Source organism: Melitaea cinxia, chromosome 30, assembly GCF_905220565.1.
Source record: "Melitaea cinxia chromosome 30, ilMelCinx1.1, whole genome shotgun sequence".
Classification (NCBI taxonomy): Eukaryota; Metazoa; Arthropoda; class Insecta; order Lepidoptera; family Nymphalidae; genus Melitaea; species Melitaea cinxia.
The window spans coordinates 7,471,709-7,493,435 of record NC_059423.1 but is presented as its reverse complement, the minus strand read 5'-3'; the positions used below and the strand labels follow the sequence as shown (position 1 = coordinate 7,493,435).

Sequence of the window (21,727 nt, the reverse complement as noted above, 5' to 3'; positions counted from 1 at the left end):
TTTAACCTAAAGTTTATAGTGCAGATTAACGAAATAAATCAAGCGCACAGTATTTGAAATGATATATAGGTCTGAATCTAAAGCTGAAAATTTCCGTCGAACGGTGATGAGATATAAAACACACGGTAATTAGTGTATAAAAAGGGTAATTATGCTTCGTGATTGGTAATTAGAAATAAAGTGAATAATATACTTGAATCACATATTTATTAATTATTTAGGTGACAGTAAATGATTTCAAACTTAGCTATATAGCGACGTGATTGAATAATAATAATTAGTCAAAAATAAAGCGGTTTTCCCAAAAATTTATAATACTTTCTGTCTAGTAATTGAAATAAAATCAACTAAGACACTAGTTCAAAACTCAGTGAAATTGAAGTTAGACGATGAGATCTTATATAAAAATTTAAAAAATATATTATCCATCATATATATAACTGCAGTGTGAAGTTCTAGCTCTTGCCTACTTCCTCCAAAGTGGAAAGCTGGAACCTCCGACCCATATTTCAAAGCATAGTTCTCACTGAAATCTATGTGAATGATAGCTTCATTGCCCTTGAGATGTTCCTTCAGATCTTTTACTGCAGCAAATTGCCACCTGCGTGTTCTTTCATGTTTCAGAAATATAGGAATTTTATTTTCTAATTCTGCAATAGCTTATCTAGGAATAGCTATCTTTTTAGTTTTCTCTACGCCTTTAACTACGTAAGTGCTTATCGAGTTTTCCCATTTTTTGAATGATACTGGATCTTCGTTATCAACTTTATTTTTGCACAAATTACACCGTTCAAGTAAACATTCAGTTTTTGAGCAACATAGACAAATAGACAATAGTCAATGTAATGACAATAATCAATCAATACAATGTTGCTCAAAAACTGAATGTTAATACTAATTAATAAATTAAGTTGCTAGAATTGTTGTATTTAATTATCTTTTTTTGTGCAACGTTTGAATCAAAAGATCTATGTTTGCATGAAATTTGCAGAGACACGTATCACTTTGATTTACATTAGATATAAGTACCCAAAATGGTCTATGTTTACAAAAGTAAGAGTAACTTACCTTGCGAAATTCAGTTTCAAAAATTTTGTTATTGTATCTAACAAATACCGCTTTTACTTTCTCCCTTTCTTTTTTGTAATAAATTCTTTTATGCCTGAGGTCGCCCTAGAAACGTCGTCGCGGTCAAAAAATAATTGAATGTCTTCTTTTAGTTTCTCATATTTAACATTTCTTTGGTTAATTTTATTTATCTCTCGCACTTGAAATCTATTAGTTTCAGATAAAATCTTAAAATCTTTCAAAATCAGCTTATTACTAATGACAGCATCACTAAATTCTCTTTTTTCTTTCTTCAATTTTTTATTTTTGTAATTTGCTTCTAACATATTCCTCATTGCTTCTCCAAATATTTTTTTTTCTTTGCTTCTTCTACTTTGGTTTTGTCTCTAACTAGTGCTGTTACTTTAGAATTAGGACTTTGCAGTCGTTTTTTTCAGTCTTATAATTATTTTCGTCTTATATTTATTTAAGATTCTAATTGTGATTTGTAAATTTAGTCTTTTTTTGTATTATGTAGCGCATCTTCCTTAATTTTCATCTCAAGTTATTGACTAATGTTCCGTGTAGATCGTTAGATGTAGATGATTGTGGCCCATTTTCACAAATTGAGTTTTGTCTTCTGGGTGTTTTTTCAATACTATTTCCATTATTTTCACTTTTACTGGGACTTTCACTTGTATATTTAACTCCTTCCTTCATTATTTTGAAAATGCTTTTTAAAGTTCTCTCTCCATTTTTTCCTCTGTAGCCTTCTAGCTCTTCGTTTTTTGTATCGCTGACGTTCTTTTTCATTTTTAAGTGCATACAAAATAGGTTCAGCTTGGATTTTAGCGTATCGTTTCGGACGCGCGATTTTAGCCTTGGCCAATGTTTCCTCTTACGATTGCTGTTTCTTCCGAGGCATTTTTACTCTGATAAATATATATATATACATATTAGTGGTCTGCTGTATGGCTACGGCACTAAAGAATTTAGCTACCCCCTCTCTTCCCGTGGGTGTCGTAAGAGGTGACTAAGGGATAACAACTACATCCTTGGAACTTAAGAAGCTGACCGATGGCGGGATAATCATCTAACCGCTGGCTTTGAAATACACGGGCCGAAGACGGGCAGTAGCGTCTTAGGTGCAACAAAGCCAGTCCTGCGGTCACCAACTCGCCCGCCCACCGCGGTGACTATGGGCTACACACATGAGTTCACGCATTTTTGGCGTGAACTTGTGGAAGTCTGTGTCCAGCGGTGAACTGCAATAGGCTGAAATGATGATATGTTAGTGGTAGGTGGGTAGTCTGTTAGTAGGTTTTTTTGTTGCGAAAGTGCGAGTTCATACCGGAAGATCAACAATGGGTCACGCGTTGGTAATAAGAATTCTACCTTGGGCTGGACTAGCGGAGTAAGAAGATTCAATATAATAAGAGACCAGCATATGCTGGTGCCAATTACCATTTTAAATTGCTCATTACCATTCGCCAAAATACGAACGGGAAAAACGGTAATTATATAAACGGTAATTAGATATTTGTATACTTCTTCACATTATAGGTTATTTGTAGAACTTAAAAAATTAGAAACTTAACCAACTCAAAGAGTATCCTATGGCGACTGTTACAATGCATAAAAATGTTAAATAAAAATATTAGACTTGCCAGGGAAATCTCGAACGGTAAGGAGATTTTTTTTGCCAAACACAATTTCTGGGCGATTAAGGTGGGCTAGAGTTGGCGCCAAAACACTTTTTGATGTGTTACCCGCACGAGTCGAGAGGCAGAACTGAGCGCGACCACCGAGTTCTCTACAGATAGCAATTTACCCTATGCACAAAAAAATTACCCTCCGACTGTATGAACAAATGGTAGTGAGTAGGAAGTGTTGGGACAATTTTCAAAGTCGTCACAAATTGCCTAAAAGTATTCTTTAATATGTATAATTTTGATAATTGGTAAAACATGTTGTGTACTATTTAAATAACTTCTTAAAAATACGATCTTTAGAGTATTTTTATAACTTCAAGAGCATGAACTGCTAAAATTTGGAGATTGGGACACGAATGGTGATGAGATTTGAGGAACGTTTACGAACATAACTAAGCTATTTATAACAATAGGAATATATTATGTACATCTGTATATAGTGGTGCAACTATATTTTACGTGAAATGAAAAAAAACGTAACTTTATATTTAACTAAGTAGTTATTTATGGAGGGCCGCGTGATATGCACATCTCAAAATAATCACCCATGTAACATTTATATAGTATGTATGTTTATAGTATGTATATTGTATGATATTATGAATATTATTTAATTAGGTTTTTATTTTCAAGAATCTGTATGTTGTCTACATTACTGCACTCTCTTAGCCTGCTATGTAACATTAGTTCTCACTATCACAGGTTGGCTGGAAGAGATCTCTTTTAGAGAAAGGTCCACCGTTGCTAACTAAATCTTATATATAAAATTCTCGTGTAACAATGTTAATTACAATACTCCTCGCAACGGCTAGACCGATTTTTATGAAATTTTATGTGCATATCGGGTAGGTCTGAGAATCGGCCAACATTTATTTTTCATACACCTAAGCTATAAGAGGGAGTGATTAAGGTTGGTAAAAACATATGTATATGACAGAGCAACGTTTGCGGGGTCAGCTAGTTTGTATATATACATATCTATACAAAAATTTAAATGCAATAAAGAATGTAATTTATATAATTATTGAAACTAACATAGTTAAGGAAAAAAATGTAACTAACAAAAATATGGACTACGTCTGAAATAAATTATTATTATTATTATTATAAATTGATATTAATTTTGAATTAGTATAAATACTAAATGACTGCGCTGACGCTACTCGTGCGTGTGAACAAAACGGTAGACGAGACGTACAAATAAACAGATCGACTTGCTTATTTTAATTAAAACTCATATCAATACTGCGGATGCTCACGAAAGTTTCAAGAGCTTATTATGCCGGGATAAACAAAATTATGATATATTTTGTGTTATCCTTATGAATTCTTAACGGACGGAACAAATAAAGCAGTTCACTTCAGCCTATCGCAATCCACTGCTGGACATATAGGGCTCCAAAAGTTTGCGCCAAAAATGGCATTGGTGGAAAATACTCGTCAGATTTCTTTTGAATTTACGTGGTGCCACAACAAACTCATATGTTTTGCCCAGAGTCACCGCGCTGGGCAGGCGCGTTGGTGACCGCAGGGCTGGCTTTATCGCACCGAAGACGCTGATAAAGCAGTTAGGGCTTGTTTTAATGTTGCGGGATAAATGTAATTAATACAAATATAAATATAATTTATAATACACTAAGGAAAAACATAATTTAAAAAGAAACGAGTATTTTGGATGACGCGACTGAAGTAAGACTTCTTTAGCTCCATCTAACATATCTCCCTCTCAACTTCCGTTCGCCTCGCCCGATCACACTTTTCGTAACGATCTCGTCACGCGTTCACCACTTTACTCCCAAGTTAGGCGTGCGTCAAGAAGTTTTACTTCAAAAACGCTTGACACTCACGGCACTAGGATTTACTCTTGTGTCGGTGACACAGTCACACACACAATACACAAGCACAAACGCCCAAACCTAAATGCTGTATGGCCAATACAAATGTATGCCACGTGCGAGGATCGAAATCGCAACCGCCAGCGTAACAGTTACAACTCAGTGTTGTGACCGCTGCGCTAAAGCGTAATCAATGTCGCTCCTGGGGGGACTGGGGATTGGGTCGGCAACGCGCTTGCGATGCTTCTGGTGTTGCAGGCGTCTATAAGCTACGGTAATCGCTTACCATCAGGTGAGCCGTACGCTTGTTGCCGACCTAGTGACAAAAAAAAAGTTAAAATTGTACAAAAGGCAGCCTTACCCTAAAGTCTTTAATCATCTGTAATCCCTACTAATATTATAAATGTGAATGTAAGTTTGTTTGCTACGCTTTCACACGAAAACGACCTCACCGATCATCTTGAAACTTTTTACACATATTCTTGGAGGTATTAGAAGTAACATGGATACTTTTTATTTAAAAAAAAATCCAATGCGTGCGAAGCCGCGGGTAAAAATCTAGTCATTTATATTTAAGTTATATATAAATACATCACACACACACACACACACACATCAGCCTATCGCAGTCCACTGCTGGACATAGGCCTCCACAAGTTCGCGCCAAAAATGGCGTGAACTCATCACGTCACTTTTGCCCATAGTCACCACGCTTATAATTATATAAAAGTTCAATTTAAAAAAGGCGTATTCAATTTAACTCGAATGATTCCAGTTCGGAAGACGAAATACGTTCCGAAACTTCTTAGCTTACTTTTAAAACAATTTCCGGTTGAATTTATTTTTAACCGACTTCGCTGAAGTTGTGTTGTTCTTTGACTAGTAGTTTCTAGGAGTCGATAAAGTTTCCTATTAAAGTTTTTTGTGTTTCATATTATATCGGGTTTGGTTTTGACGTTTCTTGGCCCGAAAGGTTTGGAGGATGCTTACTTAGGCTCCACGGTGCGTCCATGTATATTTCGATCACAGTATAAATAACATTAAAAAAAGCTTGTATGTAATTCACACACGTCAGAAGGGAAACTTCTGAACAGTAGCCTACGATAGATTTTTTTCACCGAGAATATAAAATACTTTGTAATATATTCTATCTCATTCTCTCCTATACATTTATATTGTGACGCATTTTCGTTTCATCGAGTTTAAAATCACAGTGATTTTAAAGAAGTTTATCTTCAAAAGTTCTATTATATCTAAATCTCATAACATACATTGTGACAGAGTCCATTGACTGGGAAGTCAATAAGTTGCAGACACTCGTTTGTGGAATGTCTTGCCTTGCTTTAGAACAGATGTTTAGAAATTAAACATTATATACATAATTATATTAAAAAGATAATTATAACATAAGCTATTAATATACAAATATCTGTGCTGTGTAGCTACGGCATTAAAGAATTTAGCCACCCCCTCTCTTCCCGTGGGTGTCGTAAGAGGCGACTAAGGGATAACAAGGTTCCACAACCACCTTGGAACTTAAGAAGCCGACCGATGGCGGGATAACCATCCAACTGCTGGCTTTGAAATACACAGGCCGAAGACGGGCAGCAGCGTTTTCGGTGCGACAAAGCCAGTACTGCGGTCACCAACCCGCCTGCCCAGCGTGGTGACTATGGGCAAAACACATGAGTTCACGTTATTTTTGACGTAAACTTGTGGAGGCCTATGTCCAGCAGTGGACTGTATAGGCTGTAATGATTGATACAAATATCATTTCATCATTCATCATCAACATCATTTCAGCCTAATACAGTCCACTGCTGGACATAGGCCTCCAACAGTTCGCGCTAAAAATAGCGTGAACGCATGTGTTTTGCCGATAGTCACCACGCTGGGCAGGCGGGTTGGTGACCGCAGGGCAAATATCATCTCATCTGTTCCTAACACAGGAACCTTGACCTGAGGTTACAGGCAATAAAAAATTAGTATATCGAATACAATTAATATTATTTTTTATTTCAAATTTGGATCAACAAAATGAACACTATTACATTTAAAGTTTGTTGCACATTATAAACTTGCTGTCACCTCAATTATAGGTGCAAACGGCTGTTCCAGGTGGCAATATGTGTTCACATTTTATATAAAGTAAGAAATTTTTAAACAATCATTGATTACAAAAAATCAACATTTTATGTAAAATCTAAAGATCATTAATCTATTTTTTCTTTTTCTTTATAAATTTGTATATCATTTACAAATATTAAGTTGATGTCAATAATGGTTAGTACAAGTGATTTAAAATTAAAATGTCAGGTTAAGAATATTATATTAGTAAATTACAATAACTTATAGTTAGCCATGTAATCATTTTGAATTAATAATATGGGCTATTCTAAAATTACTTATTTTAATAAATAATTTTTTAAAGTCATATATAATTCGTGACTAATATAATGTTAAAACATGGCCTACATAAACCTTTTATATAAATTGGAATAAATTATCTTTTAAAAATAACCGGCGTATAATAATTCGAAAGAAGAAAAATATTATTATTAAAAATTTTATATTATAACAAAAAAAGGAGGTCGAAGCCGAAGCTCACCGTTGCCTAAAAAAATAACTTTATACCTTCATAAACACCCAGTATAATTTGAACGAACCGTAGATTAAATCTAACAAAAATATTACTAAAATAACGATAGAACACGTCTCGTTTTATATTGGTTTATTACGTAACAGAACACCTTGTCCACAAAAAACTTCAACAATGTCGTTTTTGTTGCAGAGCGAAAGAGACAACGGCAGGATCAGTCCAGTCCGAACCAGTTTCAACCAGTTGAAGCCGCTTTTTTGACGGAAAAAAAAGGATAAAAGTGACCGTTTTCGTGTATTATGCGTGTGTGAGTGTTTGTGAGTTCGTTTTTGTAAATCAAGATGGCTTTACTTCCCGCGCTTTTCGGACTTCTCCTTACGACCATTGTCACAGGTAATATTTTACATTATATGGCGGCCAGTTCCTATAAACTATTTGTTTGAAATTCTACTTACTAGATATAAAATTAATTTAATTATAATGGTTAAAGCTATAAGTACCACAACTTACAGCTAAGCTTCAAATATAATATAGGAACCAGCCTTAAACTTAATATTGTATGATATTTTTAATACATAATTATCATAGATCAAGTAAAAAATCTATGATAATTATGATGAAATCACTTTTACTAACCAATCACTTTTACTAACCATTATTGACGTCAACTTAAATACGATTAAACGTCTTATGTTTAGCTTCTATCTTTGAGGTTGATTTCTCTTCTGAAATTCTCTGTAATCTACACTTACTATGTCAAAGTATATATATTAATCAAAAGTAAAATAAATTCAGTCAACCACTATAGACATTGAAATAACATTTAGAATACCATGTATTCAAGAAGTACCTACTTACTTATACTTAGTATGAATTAATCATAATAACGTAAACTCGAATAGTCAGAAATCATAATTTTCTTTATTCAAATAGGCTTTTTATTAGCTCCACTTTAAAAAAATATTATAAAACAATTTTCACGTAGCAAAATATAAAGTAGAAATATTAAATTGTAAAATATACATTATCACGGAGAATTCAATATAAAAATTCTTGACAACTATCAAAAAATATTTTTATAATCAAATATAAAAACATAAAATGAGGTTTAAATATTATTCTAATATAATATGTTTGTATATGTGTGGATACGCCGCAAGGCATTTACAAGACATTTGAAAGTTTTGAATAAGTACTCCAACTATTGTTATTGTGAACATACCACAGATACAATATATCTAAATCCAATATTTAATGAGTATCACACAGACAGAGTCGACTGCAATTGCTAGTTTGCACTAAAGTCGAGTATTCCAATTTAGTCTGCAAATGATTTGAAAAGTGCCTTTGATACAACTCACTCCTACATGAAAGCGAATACTTTCAACTGTACTGAAAAATGTTTTGAACATCCGAAATGTCTGTTGATCACTACTCAAGTTGATACAACTACATATAAGGCAGGGATGTTCATGATACAGCCAGCGATCGCAATGTGTCATAGAAAGAAGAATCATGACTTCACTCGATTCCTCTACGGATGAAATGTTATAATAATTCAGTATGATCATTTTTAACCGACTACGGACTGTTCGGAGATAACTCCGTCGTTTATGAACCGATTTTGATAATTCTTTTTTTGTTGGAAAGGAGATAACCCTAGTTTGGTACCATGATAAGGAAACCAGGATCTGATGATGGGATCCTAGAGAAATCGAGGGAAACTCTCGAAAATCCGCATACCTTTTTACTGGGTGTACCGATTTTAATGATTTTTAATTTAATCGAAAGCCGAAAGAAATGTTTATTATGTGGTCACATTTAAATTTCATCGAGATCTGATTACAACTTTTTGAGTGATCTTTGATAATGCGTATTTACTTGACTATTTTTTCGTCTACCTACGTTGTATTACTCGATATAATTGAAGTCGGTTTTTCTTCGTTTGCCTGCAAACACAATTATTTTTATTTGAATCTAGCCCGCCTGCATTCTAAATCCCTACTAATATTATAAATGTGAATGTAAGTTTGTTTGTTACGCTTTCACGCGAAAACTACTTAACCGATCATCGTGAAACTTTGTACACATATTCTTTTTATAAAAAAAAAAAAACAAATTCAATGCAAGCGAAGCCGCGGGTAATGACTAGTTTAATATTTAGTCCTCAGCAAATTCGTCTTTTTATTTAAAAAAACAAATTCAATGCAAGCAAAGCCGCGGGTAATAGCTAGTTTATTATATATTTCTCACCAAATTTAGGTTTGACACCCCTGATATAAGAGCAACAAATTGGACCACATACACTACGTACCATTTATAAGCTATAAACAAAACATCAGTCAAAAGCAGTAGTTTATGACAAGATAGGTTTACAACTCAACCAACATTCTTATGCAAATGACATCAGCTTTAAAAAATATCCGCTAACTCGCAGTGGAGCAGCGTGGTGGATGAAGCTATGATACTTTTTCTACATGGAAAAAGAGGCCTAAGCTGTGGGATGCAACAGGCTAATAAGACACAAGATAGGTTTCTCAACTGAACTTTCTCCTGTATTGACATCGACACACAACAGCTAAAACTGCAGTCAAAATTCTGAAAATTATTCTTTTTTCTTCAGTTATTCTAATAAAGGTCTAAATTAGTTTTTTCTTATTATGCCTTATGTGTAGCGTCTTCGGTGCGACAAAGCCAGCCCTGCGGTCACCAACCCGCCGCCCAGCGTGGTGACTATGGGCAACACACATGAGTTCACGTTATTTTTGGCGTAAACTTGTGGAGGCCTATGTCCAGCTGTGGACTGTATAGGCTGTGAAATGTCTTATGTACAGACATCGGTTACAATTTTACTATAAACTAGCTGCACCCAGCGGCTTCACACGCATTAATTTGATGAAAAAATAGCCTTATAGCCTTCTTCGATAAAAGAGCTATCCAACACAAGAATTATTTAATTCTTAGTTCCTGAGATTAGCGCGTTAAAACAAAAAAACTTTTCAGCTTTATAATATTAGTATAGATATTTTGATCGAGAGCAGAATGCAAAGCATTGAAATTAGAATTTATGGTCAATTATGGCTGCGTTGGATATTGTAACTTGATTTCATTTAATCCTGTATCAAATTTAACGGTCGTTTATTTACCTAACAGTTAAAGTTATGTTTAGAATTTACTAATTAGAGAAAATAGGGATTTTGTAATTTAGAATACCCGGGGCAGACATATTTATTTATTTAGTTCCATAAATATACTACCATTACAGGCTTATAACCTAATGCGATCGTACATATAATACTAAAATATTGTAACCAAAAAACAACCACTATTATATTACTCTAGACAATAGGCCTTTTTCATAGCCTTTCTTTATGTCAAATGAATAAGTAGCCCCAAGTAGGATATGATTGTACCCGATAACACACAAAGACACAAACGCCTAGATCACAAGAAGAAACTATATGCCCTATGCAAATATTTGTTAAGTGCGGGAATCGAACACGGGATTGTAAGTGCATTAGTGTTCCTGAAAAATTCTTATGTTACTTAATATAAATTATTGCTTGTGTTTCTAAAGTCACCCTGCGGGTACCAACCCGCCTGCCCAGCGTGGTGACTATGGACGATACAATGAGTTCACGCCATTTTTGGCGCGAACTTGTATGAGGTTTGTTGATACCTATGTCCAGCAGTGGACTGCTATGAGCGATAGGCAGAAGTGATTCTCAAGTCTATTATAATTTTTATGAAATTCTATATTTAATTCTGTTGAATTTCGGTAAAATAATTGTGAAAACTTACACCAGTCTTACTGGCTGTTCTGCTTTTTGTAATTTAACGTAGTATTGTCAATTAATTTTTAATTGCCCCACATTAACTTAAGGCCTCAACGATAGGATACAGGTAACTTTATAATTTAATTTAAAATGTATTTTTTAAATAATCAATAACTAGTTTTTTATATAAGGACAAAACGGTTTCGAAGTCAAACAACCTTGAATTTTAATTTGAACTTGTCGATAACCTGAATAAAAATACTCTCGAGATAAATGGTGACACACGTACATCAAGTCAGCTTAGGAACAGGTGACCGTGTGTGTGCCAGGTCAAGGTGAAAATATTTGTTTAGGTAAATTACAAACGCATAACAAAACTCAAAAAATACTTGATACAGTGCCACCGTCACGTTTTTACTATCGCACACTTCGCAGAAGGACTAAGTTTCATCCACTCCACTTGGATGCTTGATTTGAAACCGATGTGTGAGCTACACATTCCGCGTACATACAAAATGTGGAATAACCTTCCTGCTGAGGTTTTCATTTCCTGCTATAATTAAGAAGTTTTCAAGCGTCAGGCGACGCTCCGCAACTCCTCTTATGTTACAGATGTCCGGGCGACGGTAGCCATTCAACATCAGATTGCTTCGTCTGCTCGTTTGCCCCCATTGTTATACCTATATAAAAAAATAAAAAATAAATAAAATAAAAAAAAGTCACATTTCGAGAACGGCACGACGAGAATAAGTCATCTAAATCAAAAAGAATCACTCAAAATCGATACGCCCGGTAATAAATTACGAGGTAATAATATAATATACAAAATACGCTCTCGATAAGAGAGTACCCTCCTTTTTTTGTTGAAGTATTTTAAAAACACAGAGTACACAAGATCACAACTCAATAATACTGTTTTCACGCAGTGTTGTGTTCTTGTGGTGAGTAAGGCTCATAGACAGGGGTAGGGTCGGCAATGCGCTTTCAATGCTTTTCGTGTTGAAGGCGTTTATATGCTACGGTAATCGCTTACCATGAGGTGGGTTGTACGCTTGTTTGCTGCTTTTGTAGTTTAAAAGAAACTACTAATTAAACAGCTTAGTCCAGAAAGGTATGTTGTTAACGAGCGTACGTAATAAATGAAAAATAAAATTATTTCATTTTAAAGTAAATATAAATTAAAGTAAAAAAAAGTTTAACATACGTTATATATTAGAATTATAGTCATAAAAATTTACCGTACATCTATATATTTCATTATCTTAAAAACAAATTCCGATGCGTAGCAATTATTAATATCAAATATCTCTAATATATAAAATTCTCGTGTCATGGTGTTAAACATTGAACTCCTCCGAAACGGCTCGACCGATTTTAATAAAATTTTGTGAGCATATCGGGTAGGTCTGAGAATCGGCCAACATCTATTTTTCCTACCCCTAAGTTATAAGGGGGGGGGGATTAAGCGGGTTAGTAACATATATGGCAAAGAAACGTTTGCGGGGTCATCTAGTTATCTTATAATATTACCCACGGTTTCAGCCGCATTAACTTATATAAAAGAGTATATAAAGCATTGAGTCATCACGTCCATTATATTAAACAGCATCACAATTAATACAGCACCGTTGTTAACGAAATGTCGGTAAAGTTTCTATGTAAACATTGTCTTCCTGTATACATCCCATGACGAATTAGGGTTCAGTGCTTAACCTTCAAATGTTACTTCCTAGTTTATTGTAGGCTATAGTAGGTATATTGGACAACAAAGACGAACATCATTATAAAAAAAAACAGGAGTAATACACGTAATACAAAAGGCTGTTTTATCGCTAGTGAGCGATTTCTTCCAGGCAATCTTTGGCCTGAGGAAATTATATATACCTAAATTGTATATTTAAGTACCTACATACTGTAAATGTACGTCAAAATTTTGATTGTTTGGTGTGCTAGGCCAGTTTCTCAGTATCTTAGATTTTTTTTTAGTTAGCTGTTGTCATAACAAGGTCGTATCAAATATATTCATCAGAAAAAAAAGTTAGAAAATGAGCCGCATTAACTACTTTCCTGTAATTTGACAAAGGTTAATTTCCTTCGTGTCTTTTCCATCACCATCATATTCTACGTGACTAACGAAATCATCTAAACTCGTTTAATGCTACTGAAAGCCGTTATACCTCATCATCATCATCATTCCAGCCTATTGCAGTCCACTGCTGGATATAGGCCTCCACAAGTTCGCGCCAAAAATGCGTGAACTCATGTGTGTTGCCCATAGTCACCACGCTGGGTAGGCGGGTTGGTGACCGAAGGGCTGGCCTTGGCGCACCTAAGACTGCTGCCCGTCTTCGGCCTTTGTGTTTCAAAGCCAGCGGATAGATGGTTATCCCGCCATCGGTCGACTTCTTCAGTTCCAAGGTGGTAGTGGAACCTTGTTATCCCTTAGTTGCCTCTTACGACACCCACGGAAAGAGAGAGGGTGGCTATATTCTTTGGTGCCGTAGCCACACAGCACATACCTGTTGCGCATACCTGACAACATTAAAAAAAACACAAAAAATAACGCCCATTTTACTTAGGCTATACACAAAAGAAATAGAAAATACAAAGATAGGAAAAGTATGACACTGTCATAGAGAAATACCGTCAGATTCGGAACACATACTATCTTTACTAGGCAGTCAGGTCTGTCGATCTGTAGTAGTGTACCTTTAGTAATAAATCGTCTGTAAGATAAGTGTCGTGCATGATGTTTTACTAAAGGCATGGACAGTTTAGACTGAGTTTGTTGAAATGAATACACAATTATCTACGGAACCCTCTCCGTGCTGTGAAGCTCACTTAACCGATTTTTTTTTTGTAGTCGATGCGATGTTTCACACGTGTTTACGTGACGTGTAAATATTTACCGAACGTACACGATACGCAGGTCGGGGCGTATTGTTTAAAAAACTTAATTGTTTGACTTAACAGATTTTAATAACAATGTCAATTTTTTATAGTTTCTGTTTTAGGAGAATTTTAAATTTTAGTTTGATTGATATTTCCGCTGAGAACGTTTAATCTGAGGATGATATTGTAAGCGGTCAAAAGTAATTTTCAATTGTCATTTTACAATCAATTTGTTTTAATAAATTAATTAGTTAAAAAGTGAACCAATATTACCAATTCGAAATCCTGCAAAGAAGAATAACTGGACAAGAAACTACAATTATTTTGATTGATTTCGCTTTTATACAAATACTAACTGACCTTGGCGGACTTCGTACCGCCTTATTTTTTTTACTTAAATATAATAATTACACATATCAAAATAAAATATAGCCTATCTTTCAAGTTGGATCAAACTGCACACGGTGTGCAAATTTGACTAAAATCGGTTAAGTAGCTTAGGAGTTGCGTACAAACAACGTGACGCATAATTTATATGTATTAAGATTACGTAACTACGATAAATTCGAACAAAACTTTCAAAGTTCAAAATCACTCAAAGCTTAACTCTTGCGTAATTCGCACTCACCCACGCCTTAACCATGACCGTCGAGTTATATATAACCTTACTCAGGTTAAACATAACCTTAACATTGCATTAATAATACGCTCGTTAAATTTTTAACTGCCAGATATAACAGCTGTACTTGGGTTTATTGGGGGTTACTTTTTCCTAACTTTGGCATTGTAATACGTATTAAAGCAAACATTTTCTTTGATATTTATAAGAATATCGTTTATTTTGACATAAATAGTAATAATATCGATAATTTCTGAGATATAAGACCTTCCTTGCACTTTTGTTTAACCTACTTCCAAAAAAGAAGGAGGTTCTCAATTCGATTGCATATATTTTTTATTTGAGTGATCGCAGAAATTTTGTCTGAGTAGACCGATTTTAATGATTTTTTTAATAAAAAAAATATTTAATTGAGCTCTGATAAGTAACTACTTTTCGAATTATTGGTCTAATAATGCATATTTATTCAGATTTTTTTTCGTCGATCTATGTTGTTAATACAACCACATAACTTTTCTCTGGGTGTATCGATTTTCATAATTCTCGTTTAATCGATAGCCGATGCTTGTCATGTTGTCCCATTTAAATGTTATCGAGAGCAGATTACTATTTTTTGAGTAATCTTTGATAACGCATATTTATTTGACTGTTTTTCCATCTACCTACGTTGTATTACTTGTCGTTGTATTCGAAGTCGGTTTTTTTCGTTTGCGAGCAAATACAATTATGAATTATAAGATTTTCAGAGATTTTAATTGTCCAGACCAGCAAAACAAATAATGCAGCTCATATTACTGTGTGAATTATAATAAAATAATATAAATATGCAATTATGAAATCGCATCATATTAGAATAATCTAGGTCAACATTATGTTTATAATTGCATCGTGCATCAGCTTATTTTTTATTACCGCAGTCGGAAGTGAATCACAGCACCGTTTGGTATTTATCGATGATTCATAATGACTCAATCGAATGGTTGCAGAAAATTACGTAGTATAACAACTTTAATGATTACATATAACTGAATAAAAAATCCATAATGCAAGTCTTATGCGCTATCTATTTTTTATATACAACAAGGTCGGCAAAAAAGCGTACGGCTCACCTGATGGTAAGGGATCACCGTAGCCTATCGTTGCTGACCCTACCTCCAAATCTCTCAGGAGCTCTGGTCACATTACTCACACAGGAACACAACACTGCTTCAGAGCAGTGCTATTTAGCTGTGATCTTCTTTAAAATCAAAGTAGGTACTTCCCCAGTCGGGCTCCTGATTTTGACCAGGATATTTCATTCATTTTTATTTATGTGTCATATGCGAAAACTTTGTACCCCGCTTTTTACGCAAATTGCGCAGACGGAGGTGTATAATATTAAGAGGAGTGCAGAATGCTAATTTTTTTTTAAATATGAATAAAAATATATGAAAACAATAAAAAAAATTACACACACTACCGTGTATTTGACATACTCACGCATATTACACTCCTTTGTTGATTGTCAGTCTGTAGTCAAATTGAATAATTTAAATAAAAATCTTTATTTTCATTATTATTTTTTGATTTTCTTTAATTTAAAATTTTAATTATGGTCGAATTTCGACCTCTTGGCGACCACTAGTGTTAATAATATCGTCAGAAATTCTCTAATAATCAAAGTAAATATCCATTACTGATAAAGGATATAGATAGTTATCTGATATGACGTTATCAAATACTTATTGATATGTTTTACATTTGATTTGTTGATTGTACTAACCGCTTTGGTGTAATGGTGCGTGTGCCGTGTCAGCGCCACTGGCGGTTTGCTGGTTCGGTTCCCGCTCGGGATGGCTATTTGTATTTAAAAATTTCCAAATATTCATTTCTGGTTTGATGTCTGTCCTTATGGGTGCCACCGTGCCTCAGAGAGCACATTAAGTTGTCGGTTCCGGTTGTTATCATAGACACCTTAGTGATCGTTACTCATAGTAGGTAATATATACGCCGACCCGCAGTGAAGCAGCGTGGTGGATTAAGCTCCAATCCTACATGGAGAAAGAGGGCTAAAATAAGAAATAAGAAAGAGGTTGTTACACGCTGAACCGATCGAGATTAACAATAAGGATTTCACTTGGGCAAAATAGCATAGTTGATTTCGCAAACTACCCACGTACACACGTAGTCCACTGCTGTAAATAGGCTCCCGTAGTGCGCGCCAGACGTCCCGGTTTTCAGCAATTTTCATCCCGCCTACACCGACAATCTTACGTAGATCGTCGGTCCGACCGGAAAAATGATATAGGTCTGAAATAAGTATACAGAGCCCCACTCTTCCTCTTTATCGGACTTACATTTGGCTAGGTCTTTATTCCAAAAAAAAAAAATCAATATTAATGTCGTATTTGCATGAAGAATATAGGCCCGTAATAATAAAACTGCGACAAAATTTCGCCATTCATTCATTCAGATTAATAGCTTAAAAATTTCGTCCATCGGACTGACTTATTTGTTTTGCACCTTCAAACTCCGAAGCGCTTTGTGTAAGCTCCGTCGAGCTCAGTCGTGAAACGTGCATTTTATTTCGCTGTCCAAAATCTAATTTTTGACATTGTTCGGAAAAATGTCTGAATTTTGCTATATACATAACTAGCCTAGGTCTTAGGTTGTACTCGCCTTTAAATGTTCCACAAAATAAGCTATATTTTAAATACAATATACGGAGCAAACAAGCGTACCGTCTGCCTGATGGTAAGCGAATACTGCAGCCTATAAACGCTTGCAACACCAGAAGCATCGCTAGTCCGTTGCGCCCTACCCTCAATCTCTCCTAGCAGCTCTGGTTACTTTACTTACCACAGGAACACCGCTTGAAAGCAGTATTATTTAGCTGTGATCTTCTGTAAGGTTGGGGTACTGCCCTGGACGTGCTACTCCAGATTTTGTGCCCTACCTCAATAAAAACGCTGAGCAAAATATACGCTTCAGCCTGTAATATCCCACTTCTGGGCATAAACCTCTTTTTTTTTTATATATAGACTAGCGCTTGACTGCGATCTCACCTGAAGTCAAGTGAAGATGCAGCCTAAGGTGGTGCGCGCTTGCCTAGAATATGCCTATTCACTCTTGATTTAAAGATACCCAAGTTATAGTTCGTTGGAAAAACGGAAGCCGGAAGGGCATTCCAAATTTTTGCGGTGCGTATTAGGAACGAGGAAGCGAATCGTTTAGTGCGAGATCGTGGGATTTCAATCACATAGCGGTGCAGATTCATGCGATGCCTTGCGGTTCGGTGGTAGAAAGGTGATGGTGGAACCAAATTATATAGTTCTAGAGCACACTCTTTCCCCATGTAGGAAAGATTCAGAGCAAAATATGGGTATCTTTAAATAAAAGATGTGTTAAGAAAACGCTCTATTACGCAGCTACTCGAGTTGGCATATCATTTTCCTACTATGACTAATAATTGTTGTCATTTGTCTTTAATAACATTCCGGTCAGACGGATTTACGGATTCTCTGAGAATCGGTTGGGCGACCCACAAGGACTTACACATATGGACATCAAAAAAAATTGTGAAAATACATATGTACCTATATTTTAAAAGAAAATCGAATCTACATCAGACAGAATTTCGCAACACAACACGAATACAATTTTATGTACAATATAATATAATTTTGTATGTATATATTACAAAATACGTTTGTAGCTTTATTATTATTATTAAACTTTTTGTTCGTTTTTCTTTTCTTTTTTATTTGCGCTGATGTGTCCCGCGGTAACATCGTATCTCACCACCATGGCCAAACTGGTAGAGATCTCTTATAGAAATAAGTGCGCCCTTGCCAACAGCCTTTGTAAAAATGATTTATAATCATGTTTTTATAGTGCAATAAAGAATATATAAACATAACATAACTTTCACTTTATGGTACACCAAAACAGAAATAATATCAGATTGATTTTAACAAAGTATCATAAGGTACTAAGGGGTAAGGTACAAAGGGGTAAGGTACAAAATATCATAAGGTACAAAGGGGTAAGGTACACAATCTTTAATTGTGTCTGCACGTTAACGGCCGCTATCAGCAATCCATCTATTTCAGGTTTTGCCTGCTAACGATAGGGTTTCGACAATTTGTATGGAGCATAAGTACATCAAAATTCCATTTTGAGTAAGCAAATTCAAAGATGGATAGAATATTGAAACTGGCCGTAAGTAATTATAACCCTCTTCTGTAAGTTAGAAGAAGTGGCTAACCTAGCCAACTATTCTAAAGTCACTTATTCAAATTGGATATGACAGCCTCCTTGGCACTACGCCCTGAAACTTTTTAAAAAGATTATGAATTTTTAATCTACTTAACTTAAATTTTAATTTTGTTTTTGGTGAAATTTTTGAACGAGTAAGTGCTATATTCTGAGTCATATCGCGACGTATTACGGCGTGATAGTTTTAAAGACGGTTTCTCTGCTCGCTGATAAAGTTATCTGACGTATAACGGTATTGAACAGGCAAATGTTTATGTAATCGTTTCTGGATATCCAACACCAATTTTACCTGTTCGATACTTGTATTCTTAACCTGATAACCAAAATTTTTAGTTTCTTACTTGTTATAGTGTAAGTGAAACCAACCCATTTATTATTTACAACTATTTATTCACTATATAAACTTAACCATTAACCTGTGAAACGATTATCAGCTAGTTGCTGTCAACTTCAATTCGGTCGTGATCATCACTTCCAAGTCAGACGCTTGACGATCCGTCTCCATTCTTCCCTGACAGCTGCTTTTCGGGCATATGCAATGGAATGTCTACTGCAGCCTTTACTTGGTCTGCCACGAGATCTGGTTCCGTCTACTTTTCCTTGGACGAATAGACGTTCGATGGAGACATTGTCACGTCTAGTCACTGTACAGGCCAGGGTTACAACGGAATTTCAACTTGAACTTGTCCATCACGAATCGACAATAGAGCCGTGTTCAATGAATTCGATTCCCGCGTCATGATTTGATGCGTTTTGACTATAGTAAATATTTTAAACGCTTTTTAACATTTTTCAACTATAATTAACGTTGACTCTTGATGGTGTTAAACTTGTATTGTGCTGGGTCGTCGGTTCGATTGACACATTAATTTAAAAATAATAATCCTCTTACAAAGGAAGATGTCCATCATCCCACACTTAAGGTGAAATTAAGTATTGCTTATGATAGATCTACTTTTTCCACTCCTCGTAAGGTACGGTTATTTCGAAATGCAAATTATAATGAAATAAATGAAGTCATATCTGGTATTGATTGGTGTCATTTGCTTAGTAACGGTGATATCTCTGATGCTATTAATTTATTTTATGATACTATTAACTCCATAATTTCGCAATATGTTCCAATAAAAACTTTAAAAGGCGATAAAAGGTATCCTTTTTGGTATACTAATGGTCTAATAAAAATAATATGTGATAAGTTGCGTTGTCATAGGCGATGGAAAATCTATGGTCGAGTATCTGACTACAACATGTTCAGCTATCTGAGAAACCGTCAAAAACAAGTCCAAATTGAGTGTTATGATAAATATATATATCAATCAGAATTAAAAATTAATAGGAATAGTAAATTTTTTTGGGCTTTCATTAGGTCTAAAAGGGCTTCAGTAAATATACCTAATGATGTTTTTTTCAAGAATGAGTGCACCTCCGATGCAAGTAAAATATGTCAATTTTTTAACGAACACTTTAAATCTGTCTATTCAGCGCCGCCTAACATTGCTAGTTCTTATGGGTCCCAAGGTAATGTGTCTTCTAATAGTAATTTGTCGTTAGGACGTATTGAGCTTACCGTTAATATTGTTATGAAATATCTCAAGCAGTTGAAAGTTGATAAGGGTTCGGGACCGGATGGCTTGCCACCTATTTTTTTGCAATTGTGCCACAAATCTTTAGCTTATCCGCTTCTGCTTTTGTTTTCTTTATCTTTACGATCGGGTATCATGCCTGATATTTGGAAACGATCTTACGTTGTTCCTGTGTACAAGTCTGGTGATAGGCATAATGTTGAAAATTACAGACCGATTTCAAAATTGTCTACTGTTGCTAAATTGTTTGAGAAAATTGTGTATGACAATATTTATCCGAGTCTTAGACCTTTTTTAATGAGTCAGCAGCATGGGTTTGTGGACGGGAGATCAACGGAGAGTAATTTGTGTGAGTTTGTCCATCGCGTTTCTATTGCTATGGATCAGGGTTACCAGGTGGATGTCGTGTATACCGACTATTCTAAGGCATTTGATAAGATACCGCATGCAATATTGATAAATAAACTAGAAAGAGTCGGTATACATGGCGATCTACTTCGATGGCTTTCTTCTTACCTATATAACCGTAGCCAAGCAGTGACAGTGAAAGGGCATGTTTCCTCGTTTGTGCCCGTTTCTTCTGGTGTACCCCAGGGCTCGCTCCTTGGTCCTCTACTTTTCAATATTTTTATAAATGATATACATAAAATTTTCGAGAATTCAGATATACTTCTTTATGCTGATGACATGAAAATTTTTAGGTGTGTATCTAATAATTCTGACTGCATACTACTTCAGAGTGACTTAAACAAATTGTGTGATTACTGCTCAGTGAATTCTATGTATCTGAACATAAAAAAATGCTACGTGATATCCTTTTCTCGTAAGACTAACACAATTAATTTTAATTATCAACTTAATCAAGAGCCAATAACACGAGTTACCGAGGTGCGAGACTTGGGTGTTTACATCGATAACAAATTGACTTTTAAGTCGCATATTAATTATGTTACTGCTAAAGCATTCCGAATGCTTGGCTTTGTGTTGAGAGTGGGACGTGATTTTAAAAATGTCAGCACAATTATTCTCCTTTATAACTCTTTTGTAAGATCTATCTTGGAATACTGCTCAACTGTATGGAATCCATTTTACAAATGTCATGTTGCTCAATTGGAAAAAATTAATTATAAATTTATAAAATTTTTAAGTTATAAAGCTTCGCCGCATATTCAAGATATCCCGTATATTCCTTCTTTAGAAAATCGTCGATTGGAGAGAGACCAAATATTTTTATTTAAGTTACTTCGTAATTTTATTGATTCCCCTTATCTACTTAGTCATATATTATTTAGGTGTCCCAAAATTAATACACGTAATCAGTCCCTATTTTATGTGCCTAGAACTAGGACCAAATATACGCAGAATAATTTTACTTTTAGAGCATGTAAAGTGTACAACCAATGT

At 35.0% G+C, this 21,727-nt stretch overlaps 1 protein-coding gene across 1 annotated transcript in view; it reads left to right on the top strand.

The window, feature by feature from the left end:
* Positions 1-21,727, top strand: part of LOC123668262 (fasciclin-3) — a 191,715-nt gene that overhangs the window by 51,395 nt on the left and 118,593 nt on the right. Inside the window, exon 2 of the mRNA XM_045602032.1 lies at positions 7,386-7,586. Coding sequence (XP_045457988.1) covers positions 7,535-7,586 — 52 coding nt within the window. The 5' untranslated portion in view covers positions 7,386-7,534. The remainder of the gene's footprint in view (positions 1-7,385; positions 7,587-21,727) is intronic.